Source organism: Moschus berezovskii, chromosome 2, assembly GCF_049115385.1.
Source record: "Moschus berezovskii isolate FMDL1 chromosome 2, NW_MosBer_1.0, whole genome shotgun sequence".
Taxonomy (NCBI): Eukaryota; Metazoa; Chordata; class Mammalia; order Artiodactyla; family Moschidae; genus Moschus; species Moschus berezovskii.
In genome coordinates this window covers 135082229-135102907 of record NC_142461.1, presented here as the reverse complement: position 1 = coordinate 135102907, position 20679 = coordinate 135082229, and the positions used below count along the sequence as shown (strand labels likewise).

General features: G+C 61.2%; 2 protein-coding genes across 8 annotated transcripts in view; one reads left to right on the top strand and one right to left on the bottom strand.

Annotated features, from left to right (window-relative positions):
• Window positions 1-20679, top strand: part of LIMS2 (LIM zinc finger domain containing 2) — a 46777-nt gene extending 26098 nt beyond the window's left edge. For 5 of the 7 annotated variants that reach the window (XM_088831001.1, XM_055397393.2, XM_055397395.2 and 2 more), the window contains exons 2-10: window positions 2460-2619; window positions 4636-4702; window positions 4883-5003; window positions 16554-16703; window positions 17227-17377; window positions 18316-18408; window positions 18966-19014; window positions 19158-19233; window positions 19853-20679. In XM_088831001.1, coding sequence (XP_088687127.1) covers window positions 2464-2619; window positions 4636-4702; window positions 4883-5003; window positions 16554-16703; window positions 17227-17377; window positions 18316-18408; window positions 18966-19014; window positions 19158-19233; window positions 19853-20000 — 1011 coding nt within the window. In that variant the 5' untranslated portion in view covers window positions 2460-2463 and the 3' untranslated portion in view covers window positions 20001-20679. The other 2 variants (XM_055397397.2, XM_088831016.1) reach the window with 2 other exon arrangements.
• GPR17 (G protein-coupled receptor 17) lies at window positions 7946-9009 on the bottom strand. The gene has a single exon (XM_055397398.2). It carries the CDS (start codon window positions 8963-8965, stop codon window positions 7946-7948), a length of 1020 nt encoding a protein of 339 aa, XP_055253373.1. The 5' UTR covers window positions 8966-9009.

The following is a 20679-nucleotide window of genomic DNA, read 5'->3' as shown; positions in this document are numbered from 1 at the left end:
GTTGACCTGAGCCTCCTAGGGCCCCAGCAGGGAGCTGGACCCAGGCACAGTGAGGAGCCAGGCACTCTCTTAGGGGCCAGCTGCCGTGGCCATCACGTGGAGATGCTGTCTCCAAATGTCTGCCCTGGGGTGAGGCCCGGGCTCTGCAGGGGCAAACTGACGATGGGCCTGCTGCACGCTCACTTGGTCAGGGTCCAGATGTCTGGAACAATCTGAAGGCCTGGGGCTGGACTTGAATACAAGTTTTGGCTGCATTTTCTGGGTTCTTTGGGTGGGGAATTCCAGGCCCAGAGTCACAGGATTTCCTGTTGATTTCTGACTTCTCCAAGACCCGCCAAGGTCTTGTTCGTGGCCAGGCATTGGAACTTCCTCCCAGCTACCTTGGGTGTGTGTTTTGGGAGGACAAGGCCTCCAGGTTCACGGTGTCCTTGGGACAGGAAACTGTGCCTGTGCTGACAGAGTCCAGCCCAGCTCCTGGCGGCTTGGGTGATCAGTCCCTGCTCTGTTTGTTCCTCTACATGGTGACCAGCAGTGAGCTGGAAAGGAAGGTGGTGGCCGCTGCATGCAGAGCCTCCCTTGGGCTCTGCCCAAGCCCTCCTGCCTCTGTCCTGCTTCCTCGCCCCTTTGGCATAAATGTGGACGTGGGAGGTGGCTTTGGTCCCCCAAGGATACCTGACGGCAGGCGGAGGTCGGCTTGCTGAAGAGCCTTCTGGCCCTTCTCCTGCCGTGAGGGCTCCTCTGGCAGAGCAGAGAGGAAGTCCTGCCAGGGTGCCCCAGCCCAGCTCCCCTTCTGCGTCTGCAGCAGCGCCGTCTGCTAGACCTGCTGTGTGCAGTCCACCCCTGAGAGGCAGTGCCCTCGCCCGCCCCCCGGGCTCCTCCCGCCTGGGGGCTCCAGCACGAGCTGTGTCACTTGAGACTGCTCACAGTCTGTGGCCCTGAGAGATGGGTGGGCTTCAGCATGGCGGGAGGCGGGACAGGCTGGAAAGACATCCTCCAGAGATGGGCCGGGTGCCACTGCACGAGTCTACACGACAAGGCCGTTTGGCCACGTCTCTCCTCGCTGAGCCTGACCTCCCTTCTGTGCCCGCCCTTCCAGGCAGCCACCAACAATCCACCGGAGTTGACAAGAGACAAAGTCTGTCTGCCGCCTTGTAGTCAAGGTCGCGGGCATTAGGGTGCTGGGAATTTGTAGAGGCGCTTGTGGCTGACCGCCAGGTTCCTCCTCCTGTTTGAACCGGGGCCCTAGGCTGGAGCCAGCGTGTGTCTCTGTGGCGGTTTCCCCCTGGAGTTCAGTTTGGCTTTCACGCCTCCCATAAAGACAGCCATCACTTGCCCTGGGGACAGCAGTTGTCCGCAAGGATGACGAGGGTCGCTCCCCATCCTGCTCCCATTCCCAAATATTCACAGTCTCACCTTATCCATGGTAAGGTGGTTTTGTGTTTGGAGGGGGGTGGGGCAGGGATAAATCTAACTCATGGTGCAGGGGAAAGAGCCATTGAACTCGGTCCAACCTGAGTTCACATTTGGACTTTGTCATACGCTCTGTGAGTTTGCTCAAGTTACTCAATCTCTCTGAGTCTTAGAAAAGCAGGGTGGCCTCGGGGATGAAGTAAGTATGTGAATCCCAGGCTGCTCCCCTGTGCCCGGATGACGCTCTGTACTCGAGGCACTCTGGTTCCCTGAGTGGGAGACAGGAGGGGCAGGAGAGTGCCCGGGGGTCCCTGATGTCTTGCGAGATGGCCCGGCACCACGCCTGAGCAGCTTGGGAGCCAGGTCAGTGACAATGACAGCCACAACACTGTCCTCTGCAAGCTTGCGGTGGGCCGCGCACCCCATAGACAGCTTGTGTGTCTGTCATCTAAAGGCCGGAACACACGATCACGGCCGTGATGAGGGTCCTTCTCTGGCGGGGTGCCTGGGCTTGGAGAGCGAGGGCCAGCCCCGGCTGCACCACGAGTGGGAGCCTAGTCTCGAGCCCTGACTGCTCTGACTGGCATGAGCCCAGCGATGGCCTGACCTGTGCCTGCCCCTCCATAGAGGGCACTGGGGGCTGCAGGGTACGGGGAGAGACGGGGCTCCGGGGTGAGGGACTGGTTCTAATCTCGGCTTTGCCTCTGCCCACTCTGGCCCTGGGGGGGTCACTCTCTCCAGGCCTCCGCTCGTTTGTCTGTGAGCTGGAGATGCTGTGCGGGGCTCGCAGGGGTGTCATCTGGGAAGGCCACCACATCCTGGCACACACTGGCACCTGGCGTATCCTTGGCACACGGTGGCTACAGGGATGGGTGACAGCCACACGGGGTGACCCAGGCCAGTGCGGGGCAGCGTGGGTGACTGCATGACTGAGACTCCACGGTGCCACGGCCAGCCTGGGGTGAGGATGGTGCTGTCCGCTGGCCCAGAAAGCGCGTCCCTTGAGTGCGGCCCGCAGGTCCTGACCTCTGTTCCTTGTTCCTGCTCAGTAACATGTCCAACGCCTTGGCCAACGCGGTGTGCCAGCGCTGCCAGGCGCGCTTCGCCCCTGCTGAGCGGATCGTCAACAGCGGTGGAGAGCTGTTCCACGAGCACTGCTTCGTGTGCGCACAGTGCTTCCGGCCCTTCCCCGAGGGGCTCTTTTACGAGGTGAGAGTGCTCCCTAACCCTTGCCTCTGCTTCTCGGAGCCCAGGCCCCTGACCCTGCTCAGGGTCTGCCCTCTGGCAGCCTGCGGGCCTCGCCTGGCTGCGGTCCTCCAGTGACGGACTGGCAGATGTGCCGGGCCTTGAGCCGTGTGGTGCCCCTGCCAGCCCAGAACCTCACTGGTCACTCTGCGGGGGCCCAGCACTCACCTCTGTGAACGGTGCTCTCCCAGTGTGCGTGGTGCTGAAGGAGTCACCGTCCATCCTATCATCTCAGGGAGGCCCTGGGCTCAGACAGTAATCATAGCCAACACACACCTGATGCTGCTAAGTGCCCAAGCTATGAGGAATCCTGGTGGGGTGGGGGGTTGAGCAGGGAGGTAACGTTTGAGCAGACCTGAAGGAGGTGAGGGAGCACATGTGTACCTGCAGGAAGAGCTCTCAGCAGAGGGCACAGCAAGTGCAAAGGCCCTGAGGTTGGGGCGTGTGGGTTTTGGGGCAGTAGGAGGCTGGTGGGATGGAAGCAGAGGAGATGAGAGGGGGCAGCAGAAGATGAGGGAGGGCAGGCAGAACGGCTTAACCCTGCGGGCCTTCATGGGGCCTTTCCTCTCTGGTTGCTGTGCGGGGGAGAGACTGCAGGGGTGGGGACAGAAGCTAGGAGAACAGATGGCACCAGAAGCCAGTTATTTCTTTGGTAATCCAGATGGAAGGGAAGGGACCTAGGCTGAGCTGCCCTCGGTCCCGAGAGCAGATTGTTAACTTTTCAGCAATCCTGCATACTGGTTGCTAAATACAGTCATTATTAAAAGTTAAATGACGTAGACATACAATGAGGCAAAATTTCATTAAAGACAAAAGTAGCAGATACTCAAAACACGTCACTTCCTAATTGTTTTGTTATGTTCCACTGCCTGTTATCGTGTGTGTGCTGCCAGCGCAGTGCCGTGGCGGCTACTGACCTCTTCCCAGTTCCATGTCAGCGTCACTCCAGACTGACCGCGGTGGGATTATTTACACCACAGACATGGGCAGATGCTGCCAGGTCGCCTCAGGGCTGCCTGTTAAGCGTTTATAGGCACACCGCGGCAACGCTCAGAGGCTGGCTAGATTTTGAAGCCGAGGGGATTGGCTGACAGACTGCTGGGAGGTGTGTGATCTGCCTGACTGAACAGGAGCTACTGTTCCCCACGGTGCTTCCTGAGAATTGCTGGCCAGTGGCGGAGGTGCGGTAAAGAGGTGGAGTGGGACAGGGCTCTGTGGATGTGCCTATGATGATTTAAATTCCCGCTGCCCCTGCTGGGTAGGGCTCTAGCCAGGTGCAGCTTAATCAGACACTCTCAGGGAACAGGGGAAAACCAGATAAAATCGTCAAGGGAGGAAAAGGCAGAGGTAGGTGTTGGCCACACTTGGGGCCAGTGCAAGGGTCCTCCTTGCCCAGATGGGGACAGCATGCAGGACTCGGGGTGCTCTGTTGCACCCCATTCCTGCGCCTCTTCTTCTGGATCCCTTCCCTACATCTTTTGTCGCCCCTGGGGGAGTGGACCTCTCACACACGAAACAGGGCCAAGGGACACACAGAATTCAACCTTGATCCCTGGGCTTCCCGACATAAACATCCACCGCCAGCCCTCAGCCTGCCCCTGGGACCAACACGGCCAAGATCTTCAGCAAACAGCTGTGGCCCTTTGAGGGGCCAGCCTTGCCAAGTTGCCAGCTGCCTCGAGGTCCCTCACTTTGCACTCTCCCCAAGTCAAATAGGCCAGTCGCATCCCGCCCTCAGGCCTTGCACTGACTGCTCCCTGTGCGGAAATCCCTCTTCTTAGTACCCCTTCCCCTTCTGTCTTTCCACTCCTTATCACCTCCTCCGGGAAGCCCCCCACCCATGCTTCCTGTGGTGGTAGCAGGTATACAAAGTGGGGTGCTATCCAGCCTCCCCGAGGGCAGGTCCTCACCCCACCAAGCAGTGCAGCTCAGAGAATGATAGTGCCTTCCTTGTCCTTTCTCTGCTGGTCCCATCTGCAGTTCGAAGGTCGGAAGTACTGCGAGCACGACTTCCAGATGCTGTTCGCCCCGTGCTGCGGGTCCTGCGGTAAGGCTTCCGCGATGCCTGTGAAGTGGGGGTGGGAGAGTGGGGGCCCTGTCTCTCTGAGCACTGGCCTTCAGATCCCTGTGCTCATTACCTTCCCAAGCTCTGGGGCCAGGGGGGCTCCAGTGCGGAGGAACTCTGGAGGGGGAGGGCACAAGGCCAGCAGGGACGTTTCTCCTCCAGGCGAATTCATCATTGGCCGCGTCATCAAGGCCATGAACAGCAACTGGCACCCTGGATGCTTCCGCTGTGAGCTCTGCGACGTGGAGCTGGCTGACCTGGGCTTTGTGAGGAACGCAGGCAGGTGAGATGGGCCTCACCGCAGGCCCCGGCCTGGTCCAGGCGCCTTGGGCTGCCAGCGGGGCTGCCACCCCCGCCGGCCCTGCGAGGCAGGCAGGAGAACTCTGTCTGGTTCATGGGTGAGGACGGAGGCTGGAGAGTGAAGGGTGAGGAATCGGGGCCGCCACAGGCTCAGGGCTGCTCTTGGGAGCAGGCTGACGGCAGACGGCCTGCAGGCAGGGGGCTGAAGCGGGAGCTGTTGGTGCAGTGTGAGGCTGAGGAGCTGTGAGTTAAGCTCCTGCCTGCCTGGCCACCTGGGCCGCAGCCGTCCTCAGACCCCTTGGGGGCTGCTGGGGGGAAAGCACACAGCTGCGGCCCAGGGGCACTCCAAACTTCAGGCCCGGTTTCCCTTAGCAGGCTAAGCTGTCACCTTTCACTAAGACCTGCTCTTTCCTCCTTCCCCTCCCCTCCCCTCACTGTCTCTGCACGCCGCCCCCCCCCCCACCCCAGCCAGGACCTCCGCTCCTCTCCCCGCCCTGACCCCCCCTGCCCTGCACCTGTGCTTCCCTCCCTTGTCACAGCGGGGGCCGTGTCCCTGCACCCAAAGCCCTGCTCACTTCCCGCTCCTCCAACAGGGTTCACAGCTCTGGACCTCGCTGGCCCCTTTCTAATGGCTCAGGTGTGGTGGCCCCTGGTTCAAGGCGCCCTGTCAGCCTTCGCTGCACGGTGACTCCCTGCAGCCCTTCCCAGTGCCCAGCCAGTTCCTCCACCTACTTCCCCCCGCCCAAGCTGGTCGGGGCTCCCACAGCCGTCACTGCCACTCCCGCTTCTCTCCGGGAGCCCAGGAACCCATGCTCTGGTGGTCTCCTGCCTCCTGGCTGTGCTGTCCCTCTCCTGTCCCCGTTCCCCTTCCTCCACCCGTCTCTCTATGGCGGGCTCCTTTGGGGCTTTGCATTTGGCCCAAATGGCGCGTCTGTGTTGGGCCACCCAGATGTAGGCCTCCACCCTAGACCTTTCCCTCGGAATACCCCATTGCCCACATGCTATCTCCACAGTGTCTGGCAGGCATCCCAAATGCCACAGAACCCAACCAGCCAACTTTGAGTTTCTCCTCTGCTGGCAGTCAGGCCTCACGGAAGCACACACCTGCCTCACTAGCAACACCTCAGTTGTCTGTCTGCCCCCGGCTTCCTCCCTATCTGTGCGCTGGGCACCATCTCTGTCCCTGTTGGAGCCCTACTTCCTTAACGCTGCTGTAGTGACCTTGTCCGTCTGCCTGCTCCACCAGAGACGTGTGTTGTTCATCCTGGTGTCTGCAGGGTGCTCACTAGGAGCCTGAGTGTTGAGTGCTGATATGAGTGGCCATGGGGGGCAGACAGTGCAGCAGGGGTCCCGAGCTGCTCCCTGAGGTCACCTGCCGGGTGTGAGCCTAAGCTGCAGCTCACGCTGGGATTCCTGCTCTAGTGTTGCTGGAAAAATCCAGAAGAGGCTGGACTTGTTCAGGAAAGTAAAGTGTTGCTGTGGTGACAGGCAGGTGGGGCACTCTGTGGCCCAGGTTGGCACTCTGAAGCCCACAAGGCAGAACGTCAGAGTCTGTGTGGGGTGGGCTGGCTGTGGGGCCACCAGAACCACAGCCCACACTGCTGCCTGCACCGCCACTTTGTTGTTCTTGGGTTGGAAGGAAAAGAAGTTCTGGGGAGGGAGTTGCATTTACCAAACAGAATAACTTTCAGTTATTAAAGTACAGTTATGTTTATGATCAGTATGCATGCATGCTAAGTTGCTTCAGTCGTGTCCAGCTCTTTGTGACCTGGACTGTAGCCTGCCAGGCTCCTCTGTCCATGGGATTTCCCAGGCAAGAATCCAGGAGCAGGTTGCCATTTCCTTCTGCAGGGGATCTTCCTGACCCAGGAATCGAATGTGGGTCTCCTACATTTCAGGCAATCTCCTGCATTGCAAGCAGATTCTTTACCAGCTGAGCCACCAGGGAAGCCCTTATGATCAGTATAGCCAAGTACATAAAAGGACCCGTGAGGGGCATACAGGCCACCCTCTAAGCAAAACAGCTCACAGCTTGGCCAGCCAGGTGAAGGTGTCTTGGGGAGGAGTGGGACCCTGCCCCTGCTGGGTCTGGGTTAGGGGGAGATAGGTTCGTGGGCCAGGCTGCGGGCCCCCCACACCCGGCAGTGACAAAGCTGGGCTCCCCTTGATGCCCCGCCCCCAGCCTGTGCTCCCTCAGGACTCAGAAGGGACAGGGCAGCTGCCGAGAAGCGCTGGGGACTGTCGGCACATGCAGGTCTGTGTGTGGCAGGAGGGACCCACAGGCCCTGAGGTCACCTGGAGATCATCCTGAAATGCGCTTCCAATGTTCGGCTCTCATGCACTGCCTGTGTCCCCTAAACGCAGGGGCCTTTGGGAAAGGGGCCACAAACGGAACTCAGAGCACCTTGCACTTGAGAGGAAATCTCTAGACGCCTTCTCCTGACCCTCCACCGAGCGCTGTCCCCTCCCGTGCCCCCTCCTCTGGCAGGCCGTTCCCCCTGTCTCCTGTGTTCTCTCTGCCAGGCTTCGCCGCCAGGCGTTTCTGTTGTGAGAAGGAGGCCGGGAGCCTCGCAGGGGGCACTTGGGAAAGAGAGCCGCTCATTGTTCAGGAATGTTCCTCTGGCCTCCTTGCCCCTCCCCGGGGTCGGGGGTGGGGTGGGGGTCCAAGTCACTGAGTGTCTAGTGGCTGTGAATGAGCAGGGTCAGCCCGGTCCCCGCAGAGGAGCGGCCGTCTGGCCCCTTCGGGGCTGCCTCGCCAGGGACCTGCTGACGGCCGAGACAGGACGGCGCTGGCCGCCGAGTTGGGACCTGGAAGCAGGTGACGGTGACCGGCCGAGGCTTCGGTTTCTCTTCTGGGGGAGGTGGGCTCCTCCTCGGCGAGTCTGCGGGGTGGCCCTTGTGGGGCCGGGGAGGGCCGGGCCAGGCTCACAGCTCCGAGCGGGCGCTCAGCGAGCTCTCGTTGGTGCGCCCGTCCGCACTGGGCGGCGGCGCCGGGAGCCGCTTGCCGCACAGCAGGCTGCACAGGGCGTCGCGGAACTTCTCGGCCACGAAGAAGTACATGACGGGGTCGAGCGCGCCGTTGAGGCTGGTGAGGCAGGAGGTGATGCGGTTGCCGAGTGCCAGCGCGCGCTGCGCGGCGCACGAGGTGCGGCGGCCGCGGTAGCGCAGCACGTAGACGGAGCGGTGGACGTGGTAGGGCACGAAGCAGACCAGGAAGATGGCCAGCACCGCCGCGATCATGCGCACCGCCTTGCTTTTGAGGCGCCGCTCCACGCGCGGGCCCTGCCGCAGGCTGCGGATGATCAGCAGGTAGCAGGTGACCGTGGTGACGAACGGGAAGGTGAAGGCCACGGCCAGTGACACCAGGGCGTGCCGCGAGGCCTTCTCCCGGTACAGCTGCAGGCAGACCACCGTGCGGTTGGTCCGCACGGTCTGCGGGCTCACCAGCAGCGGGGCCATGGCCACCGCCACCACCGCCCAGAGGAAGGCGCAGGCCAGGTGGGCGTGCAGCGGCCTGCGGAGCTTGAGGGACTTGACGGGGTGCACGATGGCCAGGAAGCGGTCAGCGCTGATGCAGGTGAGGAAGTAGATGCTGGCGTACATGTTAAGGTAGAAGAGGAAGCCCGTGAGCCGGCACGGGATCTCCCCAAACGGCCAGTGATTCCCTGAGAAGTGGTAGACCAGGCGGGTGGGCAGGACCAGCACGCACGACAGGTCGGCCACGGCCAGGTGCATCAGGAACACGTTGGCCGGGGTGCCAGACTTGTGATCCCGGATGAAGAGCCACAGGGCCAGGGCGTTGCCCACAAAAGCGAGGATGAAATCCAGGAGGTAGAAGGAGGCGAAGAGGACGTTCTCCAGGGGCGTCTCTCGGCCGCATTGCTCCATAGGGGCCAGGGAAGAGTTGGCCAGTAGACCTGGGGAGGCCACCTCGAGGCCATTCATGCTTCAGCCAGAGGCAGAGGCACTGAGCCTGGAGGGAACAAGCAGACAGGCCAGCTTCAGAGAGCCTGGGACAGGTGAGGCATCACCCTCTGCAGACATGCGCTCTTGGAAGCCTTTAGTACCTGCCAACCCCTAACCCCTGGATAGGCTGTGCCATGCTCGGCATTGCCTCAGGGGCTACAGGGCACCTCCCGTGTCCAGCTGGCGGTGGGCCAGCGTCACAGTCGTGACCGACTCTTTGCGATCCCATGGACTGTAGCCTCTGCCCATGGAATTCTCTGGGCCAGAATACTAGAGTGGGTTGCCATGCCCTTCTCCAGGGATTCTTCCCCACGCAGGGATGAAACCCCTTCTGTTTTATGTTTTATTATTATTATTTTTTAACCTCAAGGCATGACCAGGGATCGAACTCGCACCCCCTGCTTTGGAAGGCTGCAGAAAGCAAAACCAAAACCAGGGCCTGGGTGCCAAACTACTGCTGGGGTCAGCTCCCCACCCTGCGGCCGTGTCCCTGTCGAGCATGGAGAGGTCTGGGCAGGGCCCTGGCATCCCTGAAGGCCACCTCTCAGGCCTGGGGGGTAGAGCCAGCACCACAGGGAGAGACAGCATGGTGACCTGTCTGTCTGTCTGAGGCCCTGGGGGGTGTGAGGGCTGAGGGAGGGGCCCGCAGCTTCTGTCCCTCTCCCCAGCGTGCTGTCTGACCGGTGGGCTGCATGAGCCCCCTGAGCTCTGCTGCTCATGGGTGGGGCACCTAGTCCTGAGAGCCCAGTGTGGGGGGCTCGGCCGACTCCTCCTCAGCATCGGGTGAGCCCTGCTCAGCCTCCCTGGCCCGCCTGTCCACTGGGTTCCCCCGTGCTCCCGGCGCCAGCCCTGGAGGGCCTCATGAGGAATGCAGTGTCCCACTCTCTACAGCACCTGAAGGCCGTCCGGGCCAGCATCCCAAGGTCTTGAGCTTTTCGAACTCAGCCACCAGCCCTGCTTCAGGTGTGTTAGTGGGTGGAGACTTGTGTCTTAGAAAGCCTGTGGGCCCAGGCCTGCAGTGGGTATTTTACTACCTGGAGTAATGTAACTAGAGCCTCCCTGGTGGTTCAGACAGTAAAAGCACCTGCTTGCAATGTGGGAGACCTGCATTCGATCCCTGAGTGGGGAAGATCCCCTGGAGAAGGAAATGGCACCCCACTCCAGTATTCTTGCCTGGAAAATTCCATGGATGGAGGAAGCTCATTGGCTACAGTCCATGTGGTTGCTTTAACTATCAGAAGGCAGATTCTTTTCCAGGAGAGGAAGAGCCATATGTCCCAGAGGCGGAGAAACTGGCCGTGGTTTTCTGGCCAAGATCTGCAGCCCCAGAGAGGCCGGGACCCAGGGAGGCAGCCTGTATCTGCCCAGCCTTGCCTGCCTGGTTTACCCTAAGCATAAACCACAGGCCGCAGCTCGGAGCCCTGCTGGCCTTGGAAACAAACCATTTCTGTCTGGTGACCCCAGTTCTGAGTGGGTCACCGATGGTCCCTCCCCAGCAGAGGGAGTGACAGATTTCCCATGTTGATTTTGGTCGACTCAGGAGATTCACAAAGGAGAGGAAAGGTGCAAACGCCCTGCCTCCCCCAGGCCTTGGACAGGTGTGGGCAGGAGAAGGCCAGACCCCATGCAGCCCGCCGCCCCACGTGGGGTTGAGGGGGCGGCTGCCTGTTTCTTCTCAGGGCACCTCTGCCTACAGTGAACCCGCCTCCCAGCAGCCCCACTCCCCGCCTATGGGCTGCAGAGGGGGCAGGAGAGGGGCTCACAGGAGCAGCGGGAGTGCGGCGGGGAGCAGCAGTCACACACAGGTGCCGCAGAGGGCCTGGAGCAAGTTCCTTGTAAACTTCTGTCCTCAGGTCCTCTCCTTTTAATGACCAAGATAATAGTCCTGGCGGGGGCTGACGAGTGCTCCGGGAGCGCCAGGACGTTAGCATTGGCAGTCCCTGAGTATGAGGCTGGGCGCCATCCCCAGGTGTGGGTTCCCGAAGCACACGGAGCAGGGCCAGAGGTTCAGACTTTGGCAGCTAGGAGGGCAGTGTGGGTAGTGAGGAGCTGTCAGGCCAGGCAGCAGCTTGACCCTCCGCTTCATGCCTCATCAACTACCGCTGGAGTCCCTGGACACCCCCAGGTACCCCCGCTGCCCCACAGGTGGCTGAGCGGGAGGAAGTCAGGGGTGGTGAGCATCTGGCCAGTCATTCTCAAGCCAGCAGAGGCGCTCGCCTGATCACACCACACTTTGATTCTTGAAGGGATCCAGGGCTGTCCCCCTGCCCAAATCTCTCCTGGACCCAGAGTGGTTCAGGTTCCCTAAAATTCTAATACAGAGATTATTTCTTGTTGCTCCCAAGTGTGTGTGACCTGAGGCAGCGGGGTATGTGGAGGAGGCCTGGAGGCCAAGTGAGGGAGGGGTCTTGATGGGGATAGGGAAGGGCTGAGCTGGGTACCCACCACTCTGGGCTGCCCTGAGGCCCAGACTCTGCCCACCCGCCTGGTGGTACAGTCATCACCCAGCCTCTCCGCGAGGTCTGCTCGCAGGTACTGACCTTCTCGGCCCAGCGCGAAGCAGGCCTGCCTGGGTGCTGCCCACCAGTCCTCAGGCACAGATGTCTACTGCCTCATTTTACAGATGAGGACGCGGAGGCTCAGCATCAACTAACTTGCCCAGGGTCATTTGGCCAGGGCAACAGCCCAGGAGTAGGAAGCCAGATCCGGAACACCCAGCAGGGACAGCCAGCACCTCCACCTGCTTTTCCACCAGGGGCTGATGGGTCCCTGCTGCCAGGGCTGGTGGGGAGCTGCCTCCCCAGGCTCAGTGCCTCCCCTGGGGGCCTGGCCCCAGGAACAGAGACACAGTTTGCACCACCCTTTGTTCAAGAAGCAAGACTTTCCAGATGGTGGCAGTAGAGCAGTGGACTGAGCGTGGGGCCCTGCGTGTGCGCAGGTGGCACCTTGTGGGCTGCCTGGCACCTGGCTTTCTGCTCCCACCACTAAAAGCTGCATGCACCGTGTTCTCTTTGGGTGCAGACTTGATTTCAGAATGCTTTCAGGCTTGTGTCAGGTTTGTTGCGGTCTCCACCCTGCCCCTGTGTTATGAGTTTTGATGCTGACTTTGCAACCCACTCCAGTATTCTTGCCTGGAAAATCCCATGGATGGATGAGCCTGGTAGGCTACAGTCCATGGGGTCGCAAAGAGTCGGGCACGACTGAGCGACTTCACTTCACTTGCAGTGGGCCTGGGGGCTCCCGCTTCTCTCCTGTCCCTGGAGATGCCTGCTCTCACTGTCTCTCGACTCTCGCTCTGCCCGGGACAGGGTGGCTGGGCTGCGCGGAATATGGCTGGACCTGGGGGGCTTGCGGGCCCCGACCATGGAGCAGGTGCAGGGCTCGGCCTCTGTGGAGGGGACACGGGCGGGCATGCAGTGGGAGGAGGCTGAGGTGGCAGGCGGTCTCTCGGTGTCGCCGGCACCTGTCCGTCCTGCCTCCTCATTGGGTCCCTCTAGGTGCCCTGGCTGGAGGAGAAGAGTGGGGGCTGTCGCTGCAGCCGTGGGGCCACAGACTGGGCACCCACTCTTCCTTTAAAAGCCCCCACAGTGAGGCAGGAGCACCGCCCATGGGCTGCTCTAATTCAGACCAAGGAGGCCTTGATAAATAGATTGAAGCGGATGGCAGAGATGAGCCCGCTCTGCCTGTGCTGGGCCTGCGCTTGCTGCCCGCACCCGGGTCCCCCGCTCCCCAGCCCTGCCCTTACCTCTCGCAGCGGGTCTGGGGCAGCAGGTGGGCTGCAGCCTGTGGGTGGGTGGTGGCTCCGTGTGGCCGTGGTAGAGGCCAGCTGGCTATTTAAGGAGAGGCGGGGAGGCTGCACCCCCCGTGGGCCCTGAAAGGCTGCTTCATTCCTGAGGGGCCCCCTGTGTGGCGGGCCACTCCCCCGGCTGCCTCTGCTGCCTCTGGGCTGTGAATATTCCAGTGTGTCCCAGCACCCCCCGCCGCCAGCCCCCAGCTGGGCCGCGAGCGCCACAGAGGCCGAGTGTGTGGCTGTCTACGAAGCCGTGGAGTGGGCGCCGGTTGGGTGGGGGGCTTGGCGGGGACCGACAGACAACAGGACGTTTCAGAACAGGGTAATTTCCTACCGAGGGGAGGGGGCCAGGGAGGGGCTGGTTGCCATGACAACGGGCCTGGGCGCCCAAGCCTGCACTGGCCATCGGCAGAGGCGGGGGGCTTGTGAATGGGGAAGGGTGTTAGGCCGAGGAGTCTTGTTTGGTCAAATGAGAGGGGATTCTTTCAGGACACTTGCTGTAGGGTCCTTGTGTCCTGCCCTGTATAATGAGGCCCCCTTTGGGTGTGTGGAGTAAATCATGGCCTTTATCTCCGGCGGGGCCCAGCTGCAGGCTGCCTCATAATGGGGCGCTGTCTGTGCCTGTGGGGACCCAGAGGCCTGGCCCTCGTCTGTGCGGGCTCCTCTTCTGGACAGGAGGCCTGGGAAGAGAGCCACTGCCGCCTGCCCCTACTGCTCCCCCAAGGCTCCTCCTGGGAGTCTGGGCGGGTGGCTGTTTGGATGTCGACAGTGGCTACTCCAGCAAAGTTGTTTCTCTCTGTCTTTCCCAAAATGATACACCCAGTAGCACAGGGCAGCAGACCACTATTTGTAGTTTCAAAAGCCTTTAGAACTTTTTAGTTAAGATGTTCAAAGATAATGCACGCTGTCACTGGGAGGAACCTCCCACAAGTATTCTCTGAAATGTGTTCTTTCACACAGTCCTGTGCACTTGGGATTACTGCCCATTTTACAGACAAGGAAACTGAGGCTCAGAGAGGTGACCTGACTGGCAAACCACAAACCAGTGAGCCAGGATCTGGACTCGAGCTTGTGTCACTCTGAAACTTAGGCTGCATGTGTATGTGTTTTGTTCTCTTCTTCTGTTGCACCTCGATGGCAGAGTTCCTAGGTTCCATCTTCATTCTACCTTGGAAAAATTCTGCAGGTTGTCCTTAGATCTGGTGCTGGGTTCAGGTCTGTTGAAAAGACATTTCACATCTGGGTTCCTCTGAGAGAGAGGGTTCCTCAGTTCTGTCTCGCCGTGGAGCTGGGGGGGTGTGAGGCTCCTTCCCCACTGTGGCCCAAGGTCTGGGAGAACTGGCTCATGGTGGCTTGAAACATGGGAATCTGGCTGGCTTCCCTGAGTGCACATGTCTGTTGTCGGATGATTGATGACAGTGGTTTTAAGGGCACTCAGTGTTGCAACCAGATTTTGAGGAGTTGCACTCATTTCTGTAAACTTCGAGGCAAAAATCTTTCCATATGGGTTGAATGTTGTCTTGCTGCTGAGAGGAGTAATCAGAATTGGAGTGGGGCTGTGGGGAATAAACACTCTCTCCGAGACAGCGACATAGCAGGTGGCAGGTGTGGGGTGGGGAGGCTCTGCCGTGGCAGGAGGCCTGGGGTGGGGCTGGGGCACAGGGTGTCTCAGGGAGAGTGGGGTGGGGGGAGCCCACTGGGCTTCGGGGATCTGGGGGAGAGGGGGGCAAAGCCTCGCCCAGGAGATGGAGACTAGAGTCCAGGCCACACCTGTGACCCCTGGGCGGGTAGAGGGAGACGGGGCTCCCAGGCCAGGAGCCGGCCTTCCGGCCCCAGTGGCCATCATATCTTGGGGAGATGGCGCCTGCTGTCCTCCCCTCCCTGTTGCTCACGTACTCACGCCTCAGAAGATGCCTCCCGAGCCTCCGCCCTGTGCGGGCACCCAGGGTTCAGAGCAGTACAGCTGGGGGCCCGTCAGCAGCTTAGCAGGTGGCTGCTGGGCACTCCCTTGGGCCCTTGCCCTTTAGCCCTGAGACACACTCAGGGCAAGCAGAGGGCAGTCCAGACCCAAATGCAGTGGCCAACGCTGCGGTCAAGGGCAGGGAGCTAGCTCCCCTGGCATCTAGGATCTGCCTACCACACCTGCCTGGTGAGGGTGGGTGTGTGTGTGGGGGGGAGCGGCACAGTCCTGAGTCCGAGAGTTAATCTTTCAAGGAGACTCCTTGTGCGTGCTCAGATGCTCAGTCGTGTCAGACTCTGTAGCCCACCAGGCTCCTGTGTCCATGGGATTCTCCAGGAAAGAATACTGGAGGGGGTTGCCATTTCCTCCTCCAGGGGATCTTCCCAACCCAGGGATCAAACCCGAGTCCTCTACATCTCCTGCATTGGCAGGCAGATTCTTTACCTGACCTGCCTCTGAAAGAGGCCAACACTGGTATCAGGTGGGCAGGAAGCTGGTGGGAGGGTTGGGGGCCTGGAAAAAGGAGGGCAGGAAGGCCCAGATGCCGAGAGACCGGCAGATCAGGTGGCAGGTGGGGGATGGGAGCAGGGCACTGGGGCCTTTGTATTAATGCGTCTTTGCCCAGGGACCCTGAATCTAAATTCCTGCCACCTGTGAGGCCCAAGGAGACAGAAACCATGTTGATTTCTCTCAGTAGAGGCCGCAGCTGTTCCCCAGAGGAGAAAGTACCATCAGAAATTACTCGGAGGTCTTTACAAAAAAGACTCTGTAATGACAGCTCCTGGGTCTGGGGACCTCCCTCTGGCACAACCGTGCTTGTCTTTGGAGACAGAGCGAGCCTGTAGACGTCCGGGTTCCTCTTTGTTGGGAGGACCCCTGAGGAAGCAGGCCTTGAGTGCCCGACGGGCCTGGCACTCCTTGGCTCCTTGACTGGGCGCAGTGGGATGGTAACACAGTGTACAGTTACTCTTATGTGTTGAAAGATATTTGAAAAATAAAGCGAATTTTTGAGCTGCTCTTGTCCACATGATGTCCTGGGCTCAGAAAAAGCACAAAGAAGGAAGGCACCACTCTTCCTTGCTGCTCAAAGACTTCAGCACCAGCGTGCTGCCGTGTTTCCTCTGCTCTTTGTCCTGTGCCGAGGCTCCTATCAGAGGGCTCACCTGTGGCCTTCCCAGCAGCAGGATTGTTGGCTGGCTTTTCTGGCCCACTGGGCTGAACCCCCAAGGCTTCCTGGCATTTGTTCGGGCTGGGGCTGAGGTGTTGTTGTTCAGTCGCTCAGTCGTGTCGAACTCTTTGCGACCCCATGAACCGCAGCACGCCAGGCCTCCCTGTCTATCACCAACTCCCAGAGCTTGCTCAAACTCATGTGCATCGAGTCGGTGATGCCATCCAGCCATCTCATCCTCTGTCGTCCCATTCTCCTCCTGCCTTCAATCTTTTCCAGCATCAGGGTCTTTTCTAATGAGTCCGCTTTTCACATCAGGTGGCCAAAGTATTGGAGCTTCAGCATCAGCCCTTCCAATGTATTGATTTTCTTTAGGGTTGACTGGTTTGATCTCCTTGCAGTCCAAGGGACTCTCAAGAGTCTTCTCCAGCACCACAGTTCAAAAGCATCAATTCTTCGGTGCTCAGCTTTCTTAACCGTCCAACTCTCACATCCATACATGACCACTGGAAAAACCACAGCTTTGACTAGACAGACCTTTGTCTGGGTTGTTTGGGGATATCTTCTCCAGGGAGGTGGCCCAGCTGTCTGGGGGTGGGGGGCTGCGGAGGGGAGGCTGTGTTCCTCACACCTGCCTCACTCCCCACAGACACCTGTGCCGACCCTGTCACAACCGCGAGAAGGCCAAGGGCCTGGGCAAGTACGTCTGTCAGCGCTGCCACCTGGTCATCGACGAGCAGCCCCTCATGTTCAAGAATGATGCCTACCACCCTGACCACTTCAGCTGCACCCACTGCGGGTAGGGGGCGGGAGCTGGGTGGATGTGGGACAGCCGCCCAGGGCAGTGATGGGGCTGGAGAGGAAGACCAGGTGGGCAGAGGGGTGACGGGAGAGTGGGGTGCAGGGGCAGGTAGAATGGGGGCCCGAGGGCAACCGTGCAGGAGACTCCTCTCTTTGGGGCTCCGTTCAGGAAGGACTGGAGACTCAGAGGTGCATGAGGGACGAGAGAGGGAGGAGAGGCTGCAGAGCCCCAACTCGGATCTGTCCCAGATGCCCAGTCTGATCTAGGGGCAGAGGGGCTGGGAACAGATCTGTGCCAAACACAGGCCTCCTTCTGCGAGGGCTGAGCGGGAATCCCATGCCCTGAGGCCTGTCTGGGGCACAGGAAGTCTCCAAAGAGAGCAGAGATGAAAGCAACGCCTGCCTGAGGGGCTCTGCAGGGACAGAGCTGGGGTGGGGGGCTGTCCGGAAGCTGCTTCTTTGGGTCTGGAGGGGTGGGAGCTGGGCAGCGCCCTCACTGGGGGCTCTGCACTGTCTTCCAGGAAGGAGCTGACCGCAGAGGCCCGGGAGCTGAAGGGCGAGCTCTACTGCCTGCCCTGCCACGACAAGATGGGGGTCCCCATCTGCGGGGCCTGCCGCCGGCCCATCGAGGGCCGGGTGGTCAATGCTCTGGGCAAGCAGTGGCATGTGGAGGTGAGCGAGGCCGCTGTGGACCCACTGTGGGGGCCCCGGCTCATGTTCGCAGCCAAAGTCTGGCCCTGCTGCAACCCCTCCACACTCCCTCCCACCCCCAGGCCATGTGGCCGGCTCCCACAACCAACCTTCCTCTTGGGTGCTGCCCTTCCTGGCCCTGGCTGGGGACAGGTCAGTCTATGGGATCCAGAGACCTGACCACATGGAGCAGGGCCAAGCAGGCATACCACTCCCCAATCTTCCTTTCCTTCCTGGCCTTCTAGAGGATTCCAAAGTCCTGGGACACCCCCACCCTTCCTCCCTTTCCTGGCCTAGAAGATTCCAAAGTCATGAGAACACCTTGGGGACACTGGTCCGGGGCGCCCTGTGGGATTGTGGTTGATGGAAGTGGCTGTGTGTACAGCTGTGCAAACAGCGGAGTCCAGCCCACCTGCGGGCAAGACGGTCAGGTGTGCCCCACTGGGTCTCCAGGCCTCTGCTAGGGGCTCTGGCACTCACAGTCACTACCTGGAAGAGAGGCATGCAAGCCTGTGGCCAGGCCAGCTCTGTGTCCCACAGGCTCTGCCTGGGTGGCCCCTCTGTGAGGGTCCTGATGTGGCCCCTGGCCCACAGCCCCCCATGGGAAGGCGAGTCATCACACCGAAAAGCCTCCCTGAATGGGAAGACGTGTCCGGTGACTCTGGGCTTGTGGAGACAGGAGTCGGCGGGAGTGCAGCCCTCCGTGCTCCAGGCACCTCGCCGGCACCTGACCCCTTGGGCTGCGGGTGCCTAGCAGCGAGGAGCGAGGTCTGCTGAGCAGGGGCAGCTCACAGAGGGGTCGGCCCCACGGCCCTCCTGTGGTCCTGCGGGGGCCCCCCGCCCCATCAGCCTCTGGGCTGTCTCCTGGGGAGGCGGCTCCGGCCCCGACCCTGCCACCCCTGGCCCTCTCCCCTCCCCAGCACTTCGTCTGTGCCAAGTGTGAGAAGCCGTTCCTGGGGCACCGGCATTATGAGAAGAAGGGCCTGGCCTACTGCGAGACCCACTACAACCAGGTGCGGGCCGCGGCGCTGCGGGAGCCAGTCAGGGCGGGCTGCGGAGAGGGCGCAGGGCAGCCTCCTCCCCGGGAGCCCCGTGCTGGGCGCCGAGCGGGCGCTGTGCCCCAGGCCTGTGTGCTGAGCGTCTCGGGACCTGGGCAGCCCCTGTGACCTCAGTGTCCCCGTTTGGGAGATGTGCCCTGTGGCCAGGCCTGTCGCGGGGACTGCGTGAGATGGCATGTGGGGTCCTGGGCTCTCGGGGTGACACGTGCCGCAGTCCCCTCCCTCCTACCAGGCCCTGCAAAACTGCCCAGGGGATGGCTTCCCGCCCTGACCGCTCCTCAGGACACCAGGGCAGCAGAGAGGCCTCAGAGGGGGCAGCACCTCCACCTGTGATTCCTGGGGGGCAGTGATTCTGACAAGCCCTCAGGCCCGAGACTGTGCCCTAGTCCAGGAGGCCCAGGAGGCCCGGGTGGATGACAGGACTGCCCTTTGGGGCGGGGTGGGGCCACACCCCTGGCCCAGGGCCGGGCGTGAATGCCCGCAGCATGTTTAACACCCTGTTCTGTCCACAGCTCTTTGGGGATGTCTGCTATACCTGCAGCCACGTGATTGAGGGTGATGGTGAGGCCCCCCGTCCCTGTGCCCGCTTCCTGCCCCAGCCCCTGTCCCCCACACTCTCTGGGCTTGTGGGTCCTGCAGCTGTGTGCCCAGGGAGCCCTGTGGCTGACTTGTGGGGTCACCGAGCCTGCGTCTGCCCTTCACAGTGGTGTCAGCCCTCAACAAGGCCTGGTGCGTGCACTGTTTCTCCTGTTCCACCTGCAACAGCCGGCTCACCCTGAAGTAAGTGGCGTGCCCACCCCCCACCGCAGTCCCCCTGCCCTGGGCGGGAGAGGCACCGCAGTGGGTGGAGACCTACACAGCACCCCCTCCTCCCCTTCCTGCTCCTGGAGCCTGCTGGGGACTCCCGTTGGAGTTGGCTTTCCGTGGTTTCTCCCCTTCATTGGGCCTTCCCTGAACGCCCACTGAGATCGGCCCCTGGGGATGCAGTGGGCACAGGGGCAGCCCCAACCCCGAGCAGAGAGGCCCAGAGACCCTCAGAACACAGTGGGAAGAAGAGTCACACTGAGCTCTGGGGAAGGAAGGGCCCAGAGCAGCACACTCAGAGCCAAAGGAAGCAGATCTCCTCTAGGAGAATGAAAGGGGCAGGACAGCCAGAGCTGGAGCCTGGTTTCCAGGACAGCAGGGAGCCATGGAAGGTTCTGGAGTGTCAGCATTCAAGAAAAGTCTCTAGGCAGAAAGGGAGGCCTGGAGGCCCATCTCCTACCTCCAGAGGTCTACCGTGACCTCTGATCACAAAGTCACACCCAGGAGGGGACAGGCTGCTGTGTGGGAGGCGGTGTGCGCAGGGCTGGGGCCCAGAGGAGATCCCACCCTCCTGACCGCTGCCCATCCTCCCCAGGAACAAGTTTGTGGAGTTTGACATGAAGCCCGTGTGTAAGCGGTGCTACGAGAAGTTCCCGCTGGAGCTGAAGAAGCGGCTGAAGAAGCTGTCGGAGCTGGCAGCCCGCAGGGCGCAGCCCAAGTCCTCGGGCCTGCACCCTGCCTGAGAGGCCCGTCCACCAGGCCGCTTCCTGCTCATGCTCTTCTGCTGCCCGAGGCTTCTCTCCCCACTTCGGCTCCCTGAACCTGCGGCATCTTGTTGCTGTCTCTCTGCTCAGGATCCCTCCTCCTCCCATCCACCTTCGAGCATCCCTCTTCTCCCTCCTTCCACGAGGCCACGGGGCAGGGGCCTGGGCGTGGTGAGCCTGTGACAGGTTCACGTCCGCAGTTTCGGCTCAAGGTCCTCCAGGGCCAGGAACAGACAGGGGCCGGTGTCACCCGACTCAGCCTGCCCTGACCTGTCCTGGCCTGTCCCATCCCTGCAGGAGGCCTCCTGGCAGCTTGGCCAGCCTCCGCCCCAGGTGGCACAGATGGAGCCCCCAGCCGGGCAGCTGCCCTGGGCCCTAGGCCACGTGGGTGGGGGGGCCTCTGGTAAACCATCCTTCTCTCCCCCACCACGTGCTCACTCACTCAAGGAGAATCCCAGTACCCAGACCAGGCTGGCACGTCCTGCACTTCTCCCTATGCAGCAGCTGGAGGGGCCCGGCGCACCCCGCCTCTGGGGCACATGCTGACTCCCTGGGTGCAGTCTGGAGCCAGGAGGTGGTGGGCCCCAGTGGGTGGCTCATTCCTGCCCTCCAGGAAGGACATTATACTCGCACAATGAATGAAGGCTTCTTTACATCA